This window comes from Equus quagga, chromosome 1 (genome assembly GCF_021613505.1).
Source record: "Equus quagga isolate Etosha38 chromosome 1, UCLA_HA_Equagga_1.0, whole genome shotgun sequence".
In the NCBI taxonomy this organism is placed as follows: Eukaryota; Metazoa; Chordata; class Mammalia; order Perissodactyla; family Equidae; genus Equus; species Equus quagga.
Window position 1 is genome coordinate 95239040 of NC_060267.1, and position 17282 is coordinate 95256321.

General features: G+C 54.6%; 1 protein-coding gene across 5 annotated transcripts in view; it reads left to right on the forward strand.

Annotated features, from left to right (window-relative positions):
* Positions 1 to 7348: 7348 nt before the first annotated feature.
* SEC16A (SEC16 homolog A, endoplasmic reticulum export factor) overlaps positions 7349 to 17282 on the forward strand; it is a 34789-nt gene continuing 24855 nt past the window's right edge. For 2 of the 5 annotated variants that reach the window (XM_046683132.1, XM_046683162.1), the window contains exons 1-2: positions 7946 to 8133; positions 11940 to 15599. In XM_046683132.1, coding sequence (XP_046539088.1) covers positions 12009 to 15599 — 3591 coding nt within the window. In that variant the 5' untranslated portion in view covers positions 7946 to 8133; positions 11940 to 12008. Of the gene's footprint in view, positions 7511 to 7945; positions 8134 to 10804; positions 10931 to 11413; positions 11536 to 11939; positions 15600 to 17282 lie in introns of those variants that run through there. The other 3 variants (XM_046683153.1, XM_046683146.1, XM_046683140.1) reach the window with 3 other exon arrangements.

Below are 17282 nucleotides of genomic sequence, written 5' to 3' on the forward strand. Positions count from 1 at the left end.
CGTGCCTCAGTTTGGACCCGCCGCAGTTCTGGCGCTCAGCTGCCACACGGAGCTCGTGCCTAGCACACTGGACGGCGCAAATTTAATCCACTGAAGTGGCCTCCGGGTGCCTCTCAGCACCACAGGAAAACACGAGGCACGTCCTTGGTGTGGTGTCTTACTCCACATTGTTCCAGAGTGAGCCCCAAATGCGGCTCTGCACCCTCTGGTCGGAGCAAAGAGGGGACTCACAAGCCAGGAGGGCAGCATCTGCGCTCACAGGTTAAACAGACTGGCAGAGCTTGTGACGCCCACAGAGAGACCAGCAGAGCCTCGGGGCCTCAGCGCTCCCCCGCCGGCCGCCAGCAGCTTGCTGCTCCCTTCCCCGAGAACGTCTCACATCCAAACGATGTCAGCCATCCGAGACTGCTTAGTAGTAGAGCCGATCTTCATTCCCTGTGGCTCTCCATCTCATCGTGGATCGATGACAAATCGTTTGTGGGCCAGCCCAATCCAGAAACCACAGCCAGGAGCCCTGATGGAGAGGACAGAGCTGTCAGCACAGACAGACCATGGGGAGCTTCGTAGGGTCACTTCTTATGGTGAATGCCCCACCACAGGGGTCCCTGGTATAACGCCAGGGGATTATTCTGTAAAAGTATTTCAACGGGAAACCTAAACACTGTGGTTCAGCTCGATCCCAGCACAAATGGAGACTAGAAGCACGGCATCCTGAGGGGTGTTTGGTGGGAAGTTGGCGGGCTTGGGAAGCCCTGGGGCAGAGGCTCCTTTACTGTGGGATTCTCAGGCCTTTGAGATGATCGTGTCCACCCTGGGTCTCTAAGAGGGGATGTGGGCAGCGGTTCCTAAACGGGCTCACCTTCATTGCAGATTAAGGCACACGTCAGTTGAACATAGGTTGGGAGACGCTGCTCTGTGCATCTCCAACTTGAAGATGGTTCACAGGCGTGCCACCTGTCTGCCCCGCTGTGCTTCCCGATTTGTGTTGTCCCGGGTTCTCACCTTCCCTGTGGCAGCCGTTGGACCATAGGCAGGGACTTGGCGTCTCTGAGCCTCAATGTTCTCAAGGGTAAAGTGGGAACCGCTCCGAGCCAACCTCCTGGGTTTGTGGTGGGGCCCCGAAAAGTCGCCAACGCAGAGCTCCTCGTGCACAGTAAGGACTCAGAGACGCCACAGCCGCTGTCACCATTACAAAATCTAGACCTGCGTTCTCTGCACTCCGCCTGCGTCCCCATGTGGGCTCACTCAAGCCACGCAGCAGCCACATTCAGTGGGTGCTGTCACCATCCCCGTTCAGGTCAGAGAAACCCCGGGCTCAGAGAGGCGACAGTCTGCGCTACAAAAGCGTTATTCATGCATAATACAACCGGTGCTGTGCGTGAAGGGCCTCTGAATTAGAGTTTCAACATTTTTCACACAATCTTGGACGGATTTGTGGCCTGTTCCTGGACCACACAGCTTGGAACTGGTTACCAATATTTATTATCAATCTATCATTTTTTATAGATGCGCGCTATTTACTACTGCTCTCCGTGTATTTTCAGGGGGGTTGCATTGCATTTTGTGGAAAGTGTCCCCAGCCATGGGTAAACATTGCCCAACACTGTAGCTCTTGCTGACTATTTAGCATGTCTTCATTTAAAAAAAACGAGCCTTAGAAAAGCATGTGGCCTTAAGTAAGTTACTTATTCTCCACCAACCATTTCCTTATCTGTAAAATGAAAGGAACAAAAGCACGCTGACCTGGAGCGACCTGCTTCCTGCCACACCCAGCTGAGGACCTCACCACTTCCCAGTGCCCCAGTGGGTGCAGGATGATGCCGAATGTAGATCCTCTTTCTTTTTTTTTCTTTTGAGGAAGTTTAGCCCTGAGCTAACTGCTGCCAATCCTCCTCTTTTTGCTGAGGAAGACTGGCCCTGAGCTCACATCCGTGCCCATCTCCCTCTACTTTATATGTGAGACGCCTACGACAGCATGGCTTGCCAAGCGGTGCCATGTCTGCACCTGGGATCCCAACCAGCAGACCCTGGGCCACTGAAGCGGAACGTGCGCACTTAACCGCTGCGCCACCGGGCCGGCCCCTAGATCCTCTTTCTTACAAAGCAACACTTACCAGCCCCCATAGCTGTGAGGATCAAATCGCTGAGCACAGAGTTTGAAAAATGCACGTTCTCTGTTGTTGCACTTACGGAGGAGTACCTGCTGGGTCCAGTAAACCCCACCCCCCGGGAGTCCAGAGAGGAAGAATCCTCTGGAGAGGGCGGCAGTCTGGGGGTGATGCGGAGAGCCAGAAACTTTCCTCTGGCTGCACTGGGGCTAGATCCTGAGTGAACTTGGGGTGTCCCTGATGCCAGCGCCCTGGAGCCCAGAGCTCCCGTGGTCCTGGGAGGAGCTGCCAGCAGGGCCTTGGCCTGTGGACTTGGAGGTGGCTCTCTGCCTCCCCCTGCTGGCAGCACCCCCTTTGGCAAGCCAGTGGTCCCCATAGGGACTTCCACCAGGCCAGGTGAGGCTCCATGGTTTATACCTGCACCTCACCTAATGCTCACGGTCACCCACTGTGACAGTGTTATCATCCCATTCCACAGATAGGGAAGCTGAGGCTCAAAGAGGTAAGTGACTTCCTCAAGTTCACCCAATCGAGCCAGGGCCGTGTGATGCCTGGGTCCACGTTCTCATAACCATTTGAGGGGTCACTTCCCCTCGGGGGACAGGGATGGCCTGTAGAGCCTACGTTGCTCAACCCTGTCACTTCTTAGACAAGGACCCTGATGCTCAGGGAGGGACTTGCCGAGGTCGCTTTCCCAGGAGTGAATGCTATAGCCAGCCTGGCACTTGGCAACCTGCAGATGCCAGAGTTCTTCCCGGCTCCACCCAAGGCCCTTTCTTCTCCCCAATCCACAGTCCCCTAGGCCTCCAAGCCCACAGCTGTAACTTAAGTCACCACTGATGCTCAGGACCCTCGCCCCGCTGTCCTCTTTGTTCCTTGGCTGATGCGTGGAGCACCCGTGCTGTGCCAGGGCTGTGACGCAGCCGGCAGGAAGGGAGCTGGGTTCTGCCCTCAGGGTCATCGGGGGATCAGCTCTCCCCCATCTGGGCTCAGCCCTGCCACTCCCCTAGGGGCCCAAGGCCACCTCTTGGGCTCCTGGCTCTCGCTGGTACCTTGCCAGAGAGCCTGAGGGAGGCTAAACTCCCAGCCAAAAGCCCCTGAAAGCTTACCTCGCTTCCAGAAGTCGGGTGCAAATCCCCTGGCAGGGCCTCAGAGCCCCACGCACGGCACGCTCTCCAGCCCCCACACCACTGCCCGCCTTCTGGGCTCCTGCCCCTTGCCACAGCAGAAGCTTCTGTTTGCTTCAGCCACAAATGCTCCTTCTCCTCCATGCCTGCCTCTGCCCCCTCCCCAGCAGGTGGGATCTAGGCCTTGCCAGGTGCTCTCATGGTGCCCCCCACCGGCACTGGGCACATGAGCAGCTGTGAGGTGTGCATGCTCCCCAAGCGTACAGGCAGGCCAATCTGTCCCATGGCCACAGCCTCAGCTCCCAGAAATGCCTGGCACAGAGCGGGGCTCAGCAAATGTCTGTGTACAGGGCTGTTTATCCCGCACCCCACTACAGCTCAGGGGGCACAACACAGTTTTTCCTGTGGCTCCCATTCTCTGTGGCCCCGAGCTGGCGTGGAATCAGCGTCTTCCTCGGCTTTCTACTTAGTCCCCATCGCTTACTCGTTGCCTTATATGCTTAGCACTTGGCTCAAAGATTAAAAAAAGAAGTTCTCGGAAACTTGCAGGTGTCGGACGTGTTTCGAGACGCTGCAGATGAGACACAGTGTCATGCTCATGCTAATGATGACACTGATGGTGGTGACATTATCAAGTCTGGCTGGTCAGGGCTTGGCCTGCATGTGGATTTCCTCCTGCAAGACCCCCAGGGGTCCAGGATGGCCCTGACAGTACTGGTGTCACACCCCTGGTCTGCACCTTCATGGAGGCGCCTCCTTCTCCTCCCACTTGGCCTGGCCACAGACCGCCCGCCAACCTGGAAGCATGCCCACAGCTGCCCCCATGTCACAGAGGCCTGATGCACAGATGCCGCAGGACAAGCTCTGACCCACAGCTGTCTCCACCTCCGGATCTGCTTTCTCCTGAAGGAACTGACTCCCGCCCCTTCCTCTCCAACCATTCAGTCCTCCTCAGCCTTCATTGCCTCCTCCTCCAAAAGCCCTCCCTGCCAGCTCTTTCTCCCTCTGAGGCCCTATCACACTTTTCGCCTGGACCAGCCTACAAGCCCTATCTCAAGGAGGCCACCCCTTCCTCTCTCCAGGCCAAGCTGGGCAGGTCCCCCTCCTGTGCTCCAGGCCTCAGCACCCAGGACTGAGAGTGGGTGTCTGGGGCTGAGCAGAGCACCTGGGATGGCACAGGCCTGTCCCACCAATGTCCACAAACTACCCCTAATGTGGCTCCTTTATGCCAGGGGGTGGGGGGAGATGAGGGGCAGAGGCTCATGGCCTTGGGCCATCTGAACTTCACCTTCGCTGAGACTGCGGCCCCACCTGCAAGGGCTCCTTTGAGGACTGCCTGGCTGGTCGGTGGTCAGGAGAGAGCCACTCTACAGTCTAGGAGGCTCTAAGCCCCAGGCTGGGGATGCTGAGTGGGGGGTCCCTGACCTCCTCCCACAATGTGCTCGCTGTCTAGAGGAGCACTCTCCAAAGGAAATATAATGGCAACCACATATGGAACTTTAAACTTCCTAGCAACATTAAAAAAAAAAACAGCTGAAATAAATTTTAATAGAATATTTTATTTAACCCAGTATATCCAAAGGATTATCATTTCAGCATGCAATAAGTTATCAACGAGCTATTTTATATTCTCGCACTCTGGCACACACCCCGCCCTCAGAGCCCACCTCGGCTCGGACCAGCCGCCTGTCACGTGCTCAGGGGCAGCCTCCTTGGGAGGCACAGGCTAGCGGGAGAGGCCGACTGTCGAGCTATTGAAAACAATATGACAAATGCAGTAATGATGAAAAGGACAGCCAGGTTGTCTGACACAGCCGCTGCCCATTGTCCCAACAAGTGCGCAGCCCTGTGTCCTGTGTGCTCTGGATAACGTGACCACAGCTCCAGTTATGGAGCTTTGTGTGAGGAGCTACAACTTTGCGCCCAGGAAAGAGTGGCTGATTCTAACCCACCCGGGGGGCTTCAGGGAGGCGGTGACGTTTGTCTCCAGCCCCCAAATATGAGTTGGAGGAGGGATCAGGAGAGAGGGGAGAGGAGTGGACATTGCGGGAGAAGGGAAGGAAGCCTAATTAAGAACGATGATGACTGTGGAGGCAGTGCACCTCCTAGGCAGAAGTCCCTGCATATTCTGCAGCCATAGTCACCCTATATCCCAGTTTGCCCCAGACAGTCCCAGTTCATGCCTGTTGTCCTGGCATATGTATCAGCAGCACCCCCTTTCAGTGTCCAAATTGTCCAAATGCTCACCCTGCTTGAAGCCCAGGTTGACGAGGACCTGAGGCTCAGATAAGTGAAGGAGACTGACAAAGGGCACACATCTAGGTGGTGGGCTGGGCCTTAAAGCAGAGCATCTGCGACTCAGCCCTGGCCTCCACCACCCAGAGGCTTGAAGGCTCGGCTGTGGGCCCAGGAACACTCTCCTCCACACCAGGCTACAAACAGTCGAGGACCTGAGAGGGTCTCCACTCAGAGACCTAGCAGGAGGGAGCAAGAGAGAGGAAGAAAGACCCAAGGCCCTCGTAGGTCAGCTTTGGTGATCACAGTTTTCCTTAAAGTCACCCTGTAGGAGTCAACACTCTGCCGCCTCTCTGACATCCCTGTCCCCCGGGCCCAGAGGCCTTGCATTTGCCCAGGGCAGGTTGCTTTCTGCAGTTTATGGTGTGTACAGGTTAGAGCCAGCCAGGGCTGGCCACAGGGCTCCTCAGGACACCAGAGGGACAAGCCCAGGCTCCAGCTCTTGGAACTCAACATAAAATGCAGGGGAGGAAGCCCTAAACCTGGGAGAGTCCGCGCTTTCGCCTCTGCTTTTCCTCTCTTGGGAGGGTTAACAACATCTCTCCTGTGCAGTGGTTTGTTGGGACAAAGCGAGTGCGGAGCACAGTTACCACCAGGAAGAAGTGGATCAAGGGCAGTGGGGCCCAGGGCTGACTTCTACCACGTGTTGCCTAACTCTATGTTGAAACAGATTGGGAGCTCAATGTCTGCAGCGCAAATGTTAGCTTAGCAGACTTGCCACGTCAGATGGGCTGAAACTCTCCCCACCCCCACCCGGGGCTCTGACAGCGTGGCTGCTCCCTCGCCAGCGTCACAGCAAACAAATAGCTGGACCACACTCCTTCCTTCTTTCCGGGTCTCTGGGTCCCACCAGTGACCAGGTGCCCTTCCACCCCTGGCAGGCCTCAACTGCTACAGCAGTAACTCAGCTGCTGCTGGGGGCTTCGTTGCCGGGTGGTGCAATTGGACAGCACACTTGCCACCCTTCCTGCCCTCTGGAAGGAGCTGGGATAAGTGGGGCAGTCTGCTCTTCCGCATCCTTGCCAGGCAGGTGTGCAGGTGAGTGGGCAGGGCCTGGTTGGCTGCATCCTCACCTGCTGAGCCTCCCTTTTCTCACTGGGATAATGAGGATACAAATGGCAGCACCCTTTTTCCCTAAGATCCTCCATGGGAGGCCTCAGATGGTGCAGACGGTGCCTGCTGGGCAGGCGCTGGGCGGAGGCAGCAGCCGCGGGGAGGAGCAAGAGGCTGAGGTCCAGCAGCCCAGCCTTTCACTCAGTACCTCGCGGGTCGCGCTCACTCAACACGAACAGCCGCCACTCACAACGGCTGGGGAACACTGAATAGAGCCACTGGCCTCGGTCCACGGGGCTCAGCGGTTTAGGGGACACGACCGGGCACAGAGGGGCTGCTCTCACTGGGAGAAGAGCCTGGGGCCTCCAGGGGGATCAGGGCCGACAAGAGAGGCCGGGGACGGAGTGTGTGCATGGGCAGGCGCGGAGGGGCCGGCACGGCCCGGAGGAGAGGGGCTGGGCGGGCAAGGCTGGGGGCCGGGGCCGGAGGCGTCCGTCGCTCCAGGGCTCTGCGGAACGGACGGGCACTGCTTCCCGACCGCCAGGTGCGGACGGAAACGACGTTACGGGGCAGAGCCGGAGCCGGGAGCCGCTGGCAGCCGTAACCAGGCGACCGGAGGGCCGCCGCGAGGCGCGCACGCGCACTCCGTGGCGGCGGGCGCATGCGCGGTCGCCTCCCGCCCGTCTCCCAGCCTCCTCGTGAACCCAACGGCAGAATGGGAGGAGCGCGCCTGCGCCGGGGCGTCGCTCAGGTTCTCGGCCCAGCCGAGTGGCCATTCTCGATGTGTGCACCTGCTGGTTCTTCTCTTGGGGTCTGATTGAGGAATTCTGGCTCTTCTCACATCCTGGAACAAGAAAAGACTGGGAGAAAGAACCCGCGTAAGCGAGGCGACGTCTCAGGGCGGCCCCCGCGCGCCTGGCCTGGCAGGTGGGCGAGGGGCGGGGCCAAGGGATGGGCGGTGAAGGATGGACGCAGGCCAGGGGCTGGACCAAGATGGGCGGGACGAAGGGATGGGGCTGTGAGGGACTGGACGTCGGCTGGGGGCCCGGCCAAGGGGCGGGGACATGGGGGCGGGACGAAGGGATGGACGATGCAGGACAGGACGCCAGGGGCGGGGCTAATGCACGGGGCGGGGCGAAGGGATGCGGCGCGGAACTACTGGACGCGGGCCGGGGGCGGGGTCGGGGGGCGGAGCCAAGGATGAGGCGGCGAATGACTGGACGCGGGAGGGGGCGGGGCCAAAGGCGGATGAGGGGATGGGTCGGGAAGGACCGGACGCGGGCCAGGGGCGGGGCGTACGATAACAGCTGTGGGGGTGGGGCTCGTGGGCGGGGCCAACGGGCGTGGCGCGCGCTGACGTCGCGACCGGACACGTCGGCGGCGTGGCGGCTGCGGCGACCGGAGCCGGATGTGCCAAGATGGCTGCTGCGGCTGCCGGGTGTGCTCTCGTCGCGGCCGCCGGGCCGGCTTCTACCCGCGGCGCCTGAGGGGTCGGCGCCGGGGGTCGCGGAGCAGCCGCGCGGGGGCCTTGGCCGCCCCGCGGCGCGCCGGTGAGGGCCGGGGTCGGGCGAAGGGAGGCGACCGGGCCAGGCCCAGCCCCGAGCGACCAGCGCGTCTCCGGGGTGCCGTCGGGGGTCGGGCGGGGGCGTCGGGGCCGGACACGGGCCTGCGGGGCCGGGGCGCCAGGGAGCGTCCCGCCTGCTGCCCTCCGCCCGTTTGCTGCCCCGCCGTCAGGCTGACGTGGACCCACCTGTGTGGTCGGCTCCGCGGCGTTGACACTTACCTTGGCCGAGGCTGCCCAGGTGCGGGGTTGTGCGGGCATGGCTGGAGGATAGGCCGGACCTGCCGCTTTTCAAAGAGTAGAAACATGAGATTTCTTTGGCAGTTTAGCCTGTCCTTTGCGTCGAAGGGTCTCAGGCTGTTTAGTCCTCGTTGGTTGCAAGGTTCCTGCTGAGCCGGGCTGGCGATGAGACGGATTGACGTTTGAACCGAGGAGCAGCCCTGTTGCTGTCTGTCGGTGATTTCGCGGCAAGGTGACCAAGATGTTGCCGCGGAGGTCGAGCGCTTGTGTTTCATATCAAGGGTTAGAGGAATGTGTGAACCAGCTTGCCCTTTTTGTGGTCAAAGTATAACAAATCGAGCGTCTGGGCACATCGTAGCCATTTGAAATCAGTTTTTGCTGCTTCACCTAAAAACACTTAAATGGCTTGGAAATTGGGCGTGTGTTGCTTCTTAAGATTTTGTTCAAATGCAGGTGTTAACCAGAGAGGTATTTCCCATCCCCAGATATGGCAAGAAGCTAAGTCACAGACAGTTGTTTCTAGAGTGATGCTTTTGCAGGTTTTGGCACAGCCAGCCTCCCTGCAGTTTGTTTTCTCTGCCTTTTCTTAGGGTTCTGGGTGCTGTTATCTTACAAAGATAAGGCCAGAGGCAAAATAGAGCTTCCTTCTTGTTCCTTGTGACTCATTCACCCTTTATGCCAGTTACTGCAGTAAGTCTCAAAGTTGTACTGAAAGTTTTCTTTAGGGTAGTAAGGGTTAGTGTGATTCTTTCTTGCTTCTGTAAACATCTTTCCTGAGTGTCCTTTTGGATCCTTGTCATTTTTAGCAGTGTTTAGACCCCCCCCTTCTTTTTCAAAAACATCTAAATGTATTCGATTCTGTACTTAGAAAAGTTGGAGTTTCTCGTGTCTTGTGTCAGATGTCCCGAAGTCTGACAGGGATGTCGCTCTAGCAGTCGCCGTGAGGGAGACTGTAGGCAGGGGGTAGACTCACGGGTGCTTCTTGGCACTCCTGTGGGTTTACACACTCACAGCTTGAGGCAGTGGCTCTGGGAGGAGAGCAGTGTGCTTTAAGTGTCTTAGTTTAATAGCCCGGACTTTACGTGGAAAATAGGTTGTGCTTAAGTATTTCACATCAACACAGGGCAGTTTAGTTGAAGAGCTAGGTTTATGAATAATGCATCTATAAGAGGATCAGCTGGTCTCTTTGAAACACTCTACCTTTTTTAAAGTTAGATGACTTCAGGCTACAGAGTGACTTCCTGGATAGAATAAAATTTCCTGTAGGAGATAAATGATACATGGTTGCATTGTTTTTCTACTGGTGAATAGAGAAAAAAGATCAAAAGAATAATGTTCCTGTCACAAGATTGTTCCAAATGAAATTGGTGTACTGCTGAAAAGCTCTCATTTGTGAGGAGTGGGGAGTAGGGGATGTTGCTTTGTAGGAAAGTGATAGTGTTTGCTTATAAAATGGCTCTTAGTCTAGTTGTTGGGAAAATAATTTTAAGAAAGCTTCTTCAGGGAAAACATCCAAGTATAAACATGAAATTTAGATTGTGATAAGATTTCCTTAAACAGTGGTAGGGATTAGGGCATCCCATAATCCACTGTGAGTAGAATTGCGTAAGATTAAACCCAGGGGCTGGCCCAGTGGCCCCGGGTTCACTGGTTTGGATCCCAGGTGCGGACATGGCAGCGCTTGTCAAGCCATGCTGTGGTAGGCATCCCACATAAAGTAGAGGAAGATGGGCACAGATGTTAGCTCAGGGCCAGGCTTCCTCAGCAAAAAGAGGAGGATTGGCAGCAGATGTTAGCTCAGGGCTAATCTTCCTCAAAAAAAAAATAAATAAAAGATTAAACCGAGAAAGACCTTAGAAATCATCATATTGATTCTCTTATTTTGTAAATGAAAAAACTGGGTCACAGAAAGAGAAGTGTTGTGCCCGAGCCACTCAGCTGGGATCCCAGTCTTGCTCTCACAGTAGCACCTGATGGATAGATCCTCTAGGCCTGTGCTCTCTATTTTTTCTTTTGAAGCTGCTTAGAATGGTTGAGGGTCTTCTGCTTAAGCCTTACAAGGAGGAAGTCATGTGCTGGAAGGTGTCGCAGGTGCCTGTTTCACAAAGAGGAGGGCTCTGCTTGTTCTTGCCCTTAGTCCATATAAAGCAGAACTGTAAATGTGCTTTGTTTTAAAACGCTAGCTTAGAACCAAGTGAAGTCTCTGATGCTGTTCCTAATATAATCCATTAAATTTGAGTGGGTTTCCAAGTGCTTGTCAGAAAGGGTTCCCTGTTGGCCTAGGACAGAGCATGTGTGGGCAGTAATGGTAGCAGATTAATAGATCATAGGACTAGTTTTCAGGTAGGGATAGGAACTTTCATTTGGAAATAGCTTTACTTAAAAGAACATTCATAAGTGTTTTCTTTCGTCAATATCAGAAAGACTTCCAAGGACGGAAACGTTGTACAGCTGCGGAAATGTGGAGTAAACTCCGGAGTCCTCCTACCATGGCTCCCTTTGCTGTTTACTCTCCTCTGGGATTGGTCGACTTCACCTGTTTGTTGGTGAGGGTGGTGCTGGGGAGAAGGGCTGTACATAGAAAGGACTTGGGAAAGAGGTAGGACTTGGATTTTTGTCTTAAAAGTACGGGTTAACTGTTCAAGGTTACACTTAATGTATTTTACAGAAAAAAGCAAATATCAACAAAAACGCTATAAAGAGGATTTTTGCTGCTTTGTTTTTTATGAAAGGTTTGTTGGCACTCTACCTATTGAAAATTTTTGAATCAAGTCAGTTGGTCAGTTTTAAAGCTGCTTTAATTTTCCACCGGCTTTTCATTCCAGGCGTAGTTGTTACAGCTCCACCAGTCGGAGGCAACTTGTTTTGCTAGTGGTGTTAACCAGTCATAGTGCAAAAAATGAGACATTTTAGATTAATATATTTCAGATATTTATTCTGCAGCTTGTGTTACTCTGTACTTTATAATGCTCTTTCATTAAAGAAAGAGGAAGAGCAAATTTTAAACTCATTTTCCTTTTGAGCTTTAGAATTAGCCCGTGTGAGAAGCAGGATACGCAGTCTTCTCATAGAGGAGTTGGCTCCTTCTGGATCTGGTGATCATTTCCAGAAAAATGTCAAGGAACTACGTAGCTCGTAGTAAATCAGACAGGTACTTAGGTTCTGCTTCATTCCTGCCAGCCTGGTGAGGGTATCCTGGAGGCAGCGGGCATTCTGGGTGGGTCCTTAGCTGCGTCACATAACTGAATCTCAGAGAAGGGTAGTGACTTGTCTGAAGTCACACAGCCGGCTTAGGGCACAGCCAGCTTCTGCGCTCCCGTCCAGTGTTCTGGCTGCGTGTGCTCCCTCCCAGAGCTCCCTGGGACAGGAGCCCCTCCAGGACGGCAGTTCTCCAGGGGCGCGGGGTGGGGGAGGGTGAATCAGCCCTCGGGACTTGAAATGTTTTCAGTGACATGAAATTGTTTTCAGTCTTTTTCTTTTTTCTTAGTTTTCATGATTGTAGCCAGGACTTTGAATATATGGATTTTATGCTAATTTTTTCTTTTTCTTTTTCAGTTCAAATTAAAGAAAACCTATATCCTGCTTCTTTCTGTAAGCAGCATCTAATTGTGCAAGAGATCAGACATGCAGCCGCCACCCCAAGCAGTCCCGGCAGGTGTGGTTGGGCCACCTCCAGCTGGGAGTCCTCAGAGCATGTTCTGGTCTAACAGCCCATATAGGAGACAGACAAACAGTAATGCACCAGTGGCTCCGATAACTTGCCCGTTGCAGCCGGTAACAGATCCATTTGCTTTTAGTAGACAGGCACTCCAAAATACATCGCTGGGCAGTTCGTCCAAAAGCAGCCCGCCTATTTTGCAAGGCCTCACCCCACCGGTGTTTCTTCAGCGCCCTGGTCTGCCTGTGCCTCACACACATGCTGGGGATAGCTCCCAAGGACCCTGTGAGCCTCTGCCACGACCTCTGTCACAGCCCATGGCAGATGCCAGTCCGTTTTCCAGTGTGTTGACCCCTTCAGCACTGCCTGGGCCCGAGATGAACAGGAGTGCTGAGGTCGCTCCCAGCTCAGAACCTGAAGTTCAGGCTCCGCCATATCCTCCTCAATACATTCCAGGAGCTGGTCCTGACAATTCTCATGGGGGCCATCTGCATGGGAATGTGCCTGGGCCCGACAGACCCCTGAGTAGGCAGAACCTGCACGACAGTGCTGTGGCACCAGCAGCGTCCCCTTTCTTCCCTCAGCCTCGTCAGCAAATGCCAGGGCACTGGGGGCCAGTGCAGGGAGGCCCACAACCCTCAGGTCGACATTATTGGCCCTGCCCAGAAGGACCTGTTCCGAACACAGTGTCCCGTTCCTCCAATGTCTCCCACCTCTCTGCTCCGTCCAACACTCATCAGGGTCCTGGCCACGAACAACACAACCCACCAGTGTCTTTCCCAGGACCCATGGCCACTGATGGAAGAAATGAGGCGGCTCACCTGCAAGGTGGAAACCACTCAGCCAATAACTTTGATCCTGAAGATGCATTCAGGCAGAATTCCAGAGTTGGGAATACTCAGGCAAGCCAAGAGTTCAAGCTGAATGCAGGAGTGAATAAAGAGCAATTGCCAGATCCTGCTCTTATTAATCCACTTGCTCAGGGAAATAGCCCAGAAAGCCATTCGCACTACGCGTCGGGGGCCAGGACCAGCTGGGCCTTGCCAGAAGGAGATTCGGGAGCGCTCTCCATGTTTTTCCAAGGGAGAGAGACAGAAAATGAAGAGAACCTCTCATCTGAAGAAGCAGGCGCTGCCGGTCAGTCTAACTTTGATGGTTTCTCCCTCGGCCCTGGACTTGGCCATCCTCCTGCGCACGTGGGAGCAGGTGGCATTTATCAGGCCTTTCTTAAAGGTTCCAGCAGTGAGACTGCGCAGCAGGGAGGAGACATGCAGCCCTGTTTTTCTCAATCTATAAGCGTCCAACAGGATAAACAGACCACTAAAAACGCTGCCCCGGATGCGTGGGCTGACACAGCAGCTGCGGGGGCTCCTGATGCCAGCAGCTCACAGTGCGAGAATGTTGAGAACTTAGAATTCATTCAGAATCAAGAAGTTCTGCCCAGTGAGCCCCTAAGTTTAGACCCTTCCTTCTCGAGTGATCAGCTCAGATATGGGCCCCTTCCCGGGCCAGCTGTCCCCAGGCTCAGTGTTGTGGGCCATGCTGGAGGCGGGGGCACAAATCTTGAGGCCCCAGATGCGACACTGCACCCCATGCGATCTGATAGCGTGTCATCCAGTTACAGCAGCAAGAGCCACAGGAGTCTTTCAAGCGCAGCCAGGCCCCAAGACTTGGTGGGCACCTTCATTCAGCAAGAAGTTGGAAAACCTGAAGATGAGGCTTCAGGGAGTTTTTTTAAGCAAATTGATTCTTCTCCTGTAGGAGGTGAGACAGAAGAGACCACCGTGAGCCAGAATTACCATAGCAGCCTGTCCCAGCCCTTGACCCCAAGCCCCCCAAAACCTACGGGAATGTTTCAGACAAGTGCAAATAGTTCTTTTGAACCAGTGAAATCCCACTTAGTTGGAGTAAAACCAGTTGAGGCAGATCGTGCCAATGTGGTGGGTGAAGTCAGGGGGACCCATGCCCACCAGAAGAAGCGCAGACCGGCCACTGCGCCACCTGATGCCTCCCCTGGCAACCTGGAGCAGCCGCCGGACAACATGGAGACCCTCTTCATGCCCCAGGTCTGCCCTCTGCCTCTTACCACACCTATGGAAGCCTGTCCTGGGCTTTCACATGCTGGGGGGCCGCTGTTGGAAACTGTGCTGCCAACACCTGAGAAAAGACCCCCGACCAGGGCTCAGGGAGCCATGAAGTGTGAGAGCCCAGCAACGACTTTGTGGGCACAGAACGAGCTGCCAGATTTTGGAGGCAACGTCCTTCTAGCCCCAGCTGCCCCTGCACTTCACATGCCTGGGAAACCTCAGACGTCCGAAGTTATTCAGCCTCCGGATGAGGGGGTATCCGGTCAGCAGTCTCTGCAGAGCAGGGACAGCATTGGTGCTTTGGAGAATCTCGAGAATCCTCCCAAAATGGGAGAAGAGGAGGCCCTTCCGTCACAGGCAGGTTCTGGTTATGCCAGTCTGTTGTCCTCGCCGCCCACAGAACCGTTGCAGAGTCAACCAGTCTTGATCGCCCAGCCTGATCAAAGCTATAATTTGGCTCAGCCCATTGATTTCTCTGTGTCCTTATCGAATCCTAATGAGAAGACTCAGTCCTGGAGAGATGCTTTGGTGGGGGATAAATCCACGATAAGCAGCTGGGCTGTCGGGGGTGATTCTGGAGAAAATGCTCCTTTGTCTGGACCTCCAAGCGGCTCTCTCATCTGCTCACCTCTGCCTAACAATCTTGCCCAAAGTAATTTTCCACAAATTTCTGGTACTTCTGAAATGGTTTCTAATCAGCCTGCTAATTTGCTGGTTCAACCACCATCTCATCCAGCTCCGAAGAACTTGCTTCCAGAAAGTCCAAAGATTCATTCTCCAGAGAAGGTCTTCCCTGAGTTGGTGAATAGCCCGGCTGGCAGCACAGGTGTGATGTTAGTGCCACCTGCAAACAGCACCTTGGTGCCTAACAGTACTAGGGTACAGCACTCTACTCATCAGGAAGAAACTTCGGGAGCCTTGGACTTTACGTTAAATAGGACTTTGGAAAATCCTGCAAGAATGTACAGCCCATCCCATTCTGATGGTCCAGCCTCTTGTCAGCAAACCATCACCAATCATCCCAGACCCCCTGGGCCTGAGGTGCATAGCCCAGACCATTTCTACCAACAGGTGACGAAAGATGCTCAGGACCCGCATGGCCTAGATAGAGCCCAGCAGGAGCCAGTGCCTCCTCCCCTGCAAGGGCCCAAAGCAACATTTCCAGAACCTTCAAACCCAGAAAGTCCACCAGTGCAAGGACAGCCCCACAATTCAGCCCAGCCACCTGCAAGTCCAGCTCCAGCTGACACGGGTCAGCAGCTGCTACCTCGGCCCCCTCTGTCCTCCAGCGCATCGGTTGTGTCCACTAACTCAAGCCAGGCAGCCGTACGGTCAGACCAGCAGTGGCTGCAGCCGCTGCCTCCAGACTTAGCGTCCTACTACTATTACAGACCCCTGTATGACGGCTACCAGTCCCAGTACCCCTCGCTGTACCCACCGGATCCTGGCTCAGCCCCCCTCTATTACCAGGTAGGCTCGAGCTCTCAGACTGTTGAGCCCTTTGACCCCTCGTTTCTTTCCTGTTGTGCTCCTTGGCAGGGTTTTGTTGGTCAATTCAGAAGTAACCTGTGGTCTGCCTCCGTGCAGAACATCAGTTGCGTGCACAGTTTCGTGAGCAAAGTGCTCCTGGTCGCAGAGCTTGCTCTGCCAAGCCCACCCCGTCTCACACTACGCAATAGTGCGTTGATTTGCATACAATGTCTGCTTAATTTTTGTTTAACACAGCATCCCGCAACTTATGTGACAGAAGAGCCCTTCGTATCTGCGCCCCCGTTGGCTCTCTGCAGAACCATAGTTCTGAGTTGCACACTTTGGGAAACTGGGATAGCTTCTTGAAGCTTCTGTTTGGTTTTAACATCAAAAACCTAGCTAAGAAGCAACAGGAAAACTGTAGTCTTTTAAATCCCTCTTTGGGAATAAAAATATTTAAGGAAAAAAGTTAGGTTTGGAATGTAATCCAAATGAAACAGCTCAGAGGGTGAACTCCGTGAGCTCCTGTCAGGTGCGTGGTGCTACAACAGCAGAGGGGCCCTGCTGTGCAACGCAGAAGATGCTTTCCTGCCTCTTCACAGGGATGCAAGCTCATGAGTGGGGTTTAATTAGGTCTGTTGAATCCTGCATTAGTTTCAAAAAGTGTGATCCAAGTGGACACATTTGATTATTACCTGCTTTTCATCACCTCTACCCAGGGTCGCCTGAGGTTGCCCGAGGTAGAAGGATTGTGGGCTGGGGAGTTTGGACACTGCTGTCTTAGAGCAGGCAGCGACTGGCGGCGGCACTCTTGTCAGAAGAGGCTGGAGGAGTGGGCGTGTGAGGGGCTGGGCTGGGCAGCTGCCCCTGATGATAAGAGGCCTGTGCCCTGTCGTGGGCTTTGAGCATCTTTGTATTTGTGCACAGTTATATATCTAACCATTGAGTCTGCGAATTCTAGATTCTAGAAGGAGCTCGTGGACTTTTATTTCCACAGAAGGAAGTTAAGCTCTGCCGAGAGCCCAGGGAGGGCTGGCAGAGCACGTGGGGGGCCATGTGCCTGCTTGGGGTACTTTGTGCAGCGCTACTTCTGTGTCCCCAGAGTTCCAGCCGGGACCCTGGCATCACTTCTTTGGGTTCCCATGTCCTCCTCCCTTTTCTTTCTATCGCCACAGTCTCCAGTAGCAGTCAAGAATAAGGCCATTCTACATGAGTTCTTGCCTTCTGCCAGGTGACGGCAGAGAGTCAGGCTCTTAGACCCAAAGGACTGATTCTGGCTTGTGCCTGAATCACCTCATCACTGCTTCAGGTCTTCACGTGGCCACTCCTTAGAGACAGGGCTGTGGCGCTTCCTTGGTTTGTAACGAGGCTGAAAGCCCCATGAGGATAAAGTGTGATCCTCTTTTGGAGGCTGCCTGTAGTTTCAGGACCCATTCAAATGGAACCTGGTCCTTTGGCTCACGTGAGCTGGGTCTGAAACAGGACACAAGCTTGGTGAGTCATGGCATTTGATACCTCGGGAAGCAGAAGCCTAATGGAGCCCTTGGGGAGTCACCACGGCCCTTTGGGGGTTGCCTGCTGACATGCTGGCTGTCTCATGAGCAGGGCCAGAGCAGTCCGCCTTAGGAAGCTCCTGCAGCCTGCTGTGGCTGTGGGTTTCGTCTTAGAGGTTTTCTGTTGTTT